This window comes from Anomaloglossus baeobatrachus, chromosome 3 (assembly GCF_048569485.1).
Source record: "Anomaloglossus baeobatrachus isolate aAnoBae1 chromosome 3, aAnoBae1.hap1, whole genome shotgun sequence".
NCBI lineage: Eukaryota > Metazoa > Chordata > Amphibia > Anura > Aromobatidae > Anomaloglossus > Anomaloglossus baeobatrachus.
The window spans coordinates 688,111,067-688,115,318 of NC_134355.1; the positions used below are offsets into that span (position 1 = coordinate 688,111,067).

The following is a 4,252-nucleotide window of genomic DNA, read 5'->3' on the forward strand; positions in this document are numbered from 1 at the left end:
TCACGGATTTGGGCAAGGCCAGTGCAGCATCCCAGGTGAAGCACCGCAGCTCGGCAACCAGTAGCACCTAAACCCGTGGGAGCATCACTTACATAATTAACAGAACGTTAAACACAGCTCAACAATCTGAGGGACGAGGTGGGAGAGTTGGGTGATCTGTTCTCCACATTGCGGTTACTTTATCTGTAGAAAAGCTTTTGCTCATTTCTTAAATGGAACCTAAATTTGACAAGTAGGCCGCGCAGATACAATTAATATGGTGGGCATTGACACCTACAGACCCCGCGAACTGCGTCAAATACAGATGGTGCATATCCCTACATTCTAGTACTAGACTTCAAAAAGTGCAGAAAATAAGGACGCTACTCTCCACGAAAAGGAGCTCAGATGTTGGTGTATCACCCAGGGAATGAGGTACTCTGTCCCGGGCAGTGTATCACTGGTGAATGTCACTTTGGTGGCCGTTGCCCGATCCCGTGCCCTGGGTGCTTTTTAATGGAGAGTATTTACAGAGGAGATTAAAGTCATTTGTGTGACGCCACCTGCGGGTTGTGGTTAAGATTGTGGAACCACCGCTGCTGAGTAGTTAATTATCCCCCAGGGCTGGTGGTAATGGCAGCTGTGGTGGTAGGCCTCCACAGGTAGGGCTGAGCTTGGGAGATCTTTGATGGAATAATAAGGGAGGCCACACCGTGGATTGTAGTTAACAGTCTAAACTTACTCTGGACCCTTGGACGGCTGGTTCAGGTCCCTGTACTTCCAGTGCCAGTTGATGACTCGGTTGCTCTGTCTCCGGCACTCTCAGTGTGGTTGGGTCCCCGTAGCGTGGAGCGTTTGGGGCCCGACTGTCCCTTTGCAGTGGCAGTCTCCTTCTCCGTACGGTGAGCACTGTGGACCCTGTAGGGCAGGTATGTGTCTGAACCCTGATCCTTGATTTACTGCTGGTGCCCCCGAATTTGTGGGTCAGTGAGGTCCGTGCAGGTCCCCTCACTGTGCAGGTATTTGCCAAGCCGTCTGAAACTGTCGCCTGACCTAGGGACCTGTGCCCGGTTCGTGCTCTGGTCCCAGCAGTACTTGGGTGTTCACGCCCTGGAAACCACTCTCCTGTGTCAATGGGTCACCGCTATATGACCCAGCTCGAGCCACGTCTTTCTACTTTCACTTCTTACTCATACGGCTGTCCCCTCCCACCAGGCCGTCTAGTTCCCTGGTTAGGCTCCGTTGCCCTTCCCCTTGTCTGACTAGGCAGTGCCCCCTGGTGTGGAGTGGTAACTAAGATTTTAGTGTGTGTGTTGGCGTTGCTGGCACTGGTGTTCCAGGTCCCAGGGGGAAGGTCCTGCATCCCCGTGAGGATGCAGTTCCCTGTAGTGGTTCAGGGGCGCTACATTGGAAGATACTGGTTATGGATTCACATCAATACACTGAACTATGGATTGAGTAAGCAAAGGTCTAGCACTACTTTGTGAAAGGTGAAAATATAGATCATGGTACTGTGACTCCTACTGCTATTGGTTTTAAAAGACACTATGGATACGGGCACAAATAACTGTTATCTAAGGATTTATGCCTGGTATTAATTAGAAAATATTGTTATGGAACATTAATGGCTCCATTCGTAATGGAGCCACCAAACCTTTGATCATAATTGATGGACATAGTAGTTGAATCTCAGAGATGGAATCTTCTTAACTTAACCACAACAGAAAGTTCTTCAAGTGATGCCTGTTCATGGTATAGTAGCCAAGGAAGTTCATTCTTTACAACAGAGATGGCGTCATGTAAATTCATGAATGTGGAGAACAAGCTCAGTGCCCATTTGATACAGGTTCAAATGGTAAACACAAATTAACCAACTGTCACGGGGTATGTACCAATGGAAAATGAGCTCCTAAGCTGTCACTAAGATTGAGGCCCCTGTGCTGTCTCTTCTCTCAAAGGTAGGTTTGATGGTAGCCAGGTTCGAGCCCCCAGCCTGACCCTGTCTCCTGTCCGAGCCCTGATACTACTTTCCCCTTCACAGGGAGCGGGCTGGAACCCAGTATTTAAAACGCCACAAATAGGCACAGACTAGGGTAAATGAAAACTCATGCACAATGCACACAAACACAAATGAGGGACAGTATGCGAACTGGGGAGTAACACAAAAGGGTAGGAAATAAATGCACAACACACCACCCAGAACCACAACTTGTAGATCACCTTAGAACTGGATAACCACAGGAACCAAGGTAGCAGAAGCTATATCTGGCACTCAGTTCCCAAAACCAGAACCTTATAGATGGTAAAGGTGGCTGAGGATGGAAATCATCAAACTGAGCTCCCAGCAGATAATCACATGTCAGCAGGACTTAGCTCCTGCTGTACTGAGGAGCAGTGAAGCTAGAACCAGCCGACGCCCACAACAGGCTGTGCAACTAAGGGAACACAGGCTGTTTGTCAGACTCTGCAGTGTGAACAGAGTCTGACGCCGCCATGACACCCAGCGAGTGCAGCGCCGAACACTGCACGACACCAACACTGTCATGATGATCTCTGACATAAACTAGAAATGTAACTTTTCAAGTTGCCTAGAATAGTGGGCAAGATCATGGAGAAGACCAAGAACATCTTCATAACTAATTGCATCAGTGATATGCTTGAGATCAGCACAACCTTGTCTGATGAATGTAATTTCTTGTCTTTTGATATTTGTTATATGAAGGTGTTTTTTTTTACCATGGGGCACTTTTCTCTCCTTTGGTTTTACACAGTGTCCAGAATGTCAGTAATGCCCTGGATATTCCATTGTTCTATGGAACCGAACTGGGATCATTGTGAGTTTCTTCGGTGATCAAAGCTTGGTTCAGTAGATCCAGTAAAATATGGCTGCCGTAAGGTCATGTCCAATAGGCCATAAAAAAAAGGTTTTCGGCAAATTCCTCTTTGTTTCTCCAGAAACCTTTACCTAAACTACCAATATCTTTATTATTTTAGCTAAAACTCTTCACATGGAACTGAAGAATCAAACCATCATCACGGAATATATTCTACTTGGATTTACAATGAATATGAAGATAAATCTTGGGCTTTTCTTCTTGTTTTTAGCTATCTACATAGTGACCACTGTGGGAAATGGTCTCATCATCTTTATGGTCATCACTAACCCCAAGTTGCACAAACCCATGTACTTTTTCCTTTGCATATTATCCATTCTTGATTTGGGTTATTCGTCCACTGTATTGCCAAAATTATTAACAGATCTTTTCTCTATTGAAAGGACCATCTCGCCCATCGCTTGTCTCATTCAGATTTATGTTATCCTCTTTGTAGAAGGATCCGAGTGTCAACTCCTAACCGTGATGGCTTACGACCGGTACATCGCCATATGCCGACCTCTCCACTACTCTACTATCATGCGTTGGAGCATTTGTTATAGGCTGGCTTCACTAGTATTCATCTCAAGCTTTATGCTTACTATTTTTCCATCGTTTTTCTCTCCCCTTACCATGTGTTACAACCGGATCAACCATTTCATGTGTGAGATGCTGGCAATCATTACACTCTCATGTGAGAACACTGATTTCAGTGAACGCAATATATTTTTTGTCAGTTTTATCACTCTACTCCTGCCTCTTATGTTGATTGTAATGTCTTATGCTGCTATCCTATCCTCCATACTAAAGATTCGCTCCGCAGGAAGGTCTAAGGCCTTTTCCACCTGTACGTCCCATCTAGGGGTGGTGGCTTTGTACTTTGGGACAGTCATGCTGATGTATTTTGGTCCCTCATCCAATTACTCCACAGATCAGGAGAAATATAGCTCCATATTTTATGTCATCGTGTCTCCGATGTTGAATCCTGTCATCTACAGTCTCAATAATCGGGAAGTTAAAGAATCGTTGAAAAGGTTTTTCACCAACTTCACACAAAAGTGCTCATTCTGTAAATAAGAACATCTGATAAATCTAAAAGTTAAGTAGGAGCATTAGATAAGCTCTTATACGACCTGCCTTATTAGTAAGTAACCGCTTTTTTGGCTTGGCATCGTCACCCATTGGGTATCCAAGAAATCAATAAAAGACTAACTATTATGGGCAGCAGTAGCTGGTCCCTTACTACTAATGCTCGGTACTCGAAACGAGCAGGTCAGATACTTGGAGAGGCTGAATTCAAGTACTAAGTATTTTGGAAGTCAATGGGATACTCGAGCATTTTTCTAGAAGATATTCCAGAAAAATGCAGTTTAAGGTACACAGAAGACCAGGCACAAGAT

General features: G+C 45.1%; 1 protein-coding gene across 1 annotated transcript; it reads left to right on the forward strand.

Annotated features, from left to right (window-relative positions):
- Positions 1-2,587: 2,587 nt before the first annotated feature.
- Positions 2,588-3,929, forward strand: LOC142297444 (olfactory receptor 5AR1-like). Its single transcript, XM_075341672.1, has 2 exons — positions 2,588-2,666; positions 2,974-3,929. The coding sequence occupies exons 1-2, from the start codon at positions 2,588-2,590 to the stop codon at positions 3,927-3,929; spliced, it is 1,035 nt and encodes a 344-aa protein (XP_075197787.1).
- Positions 3,930-4,252: the final 323 nt, after the last annotated feature.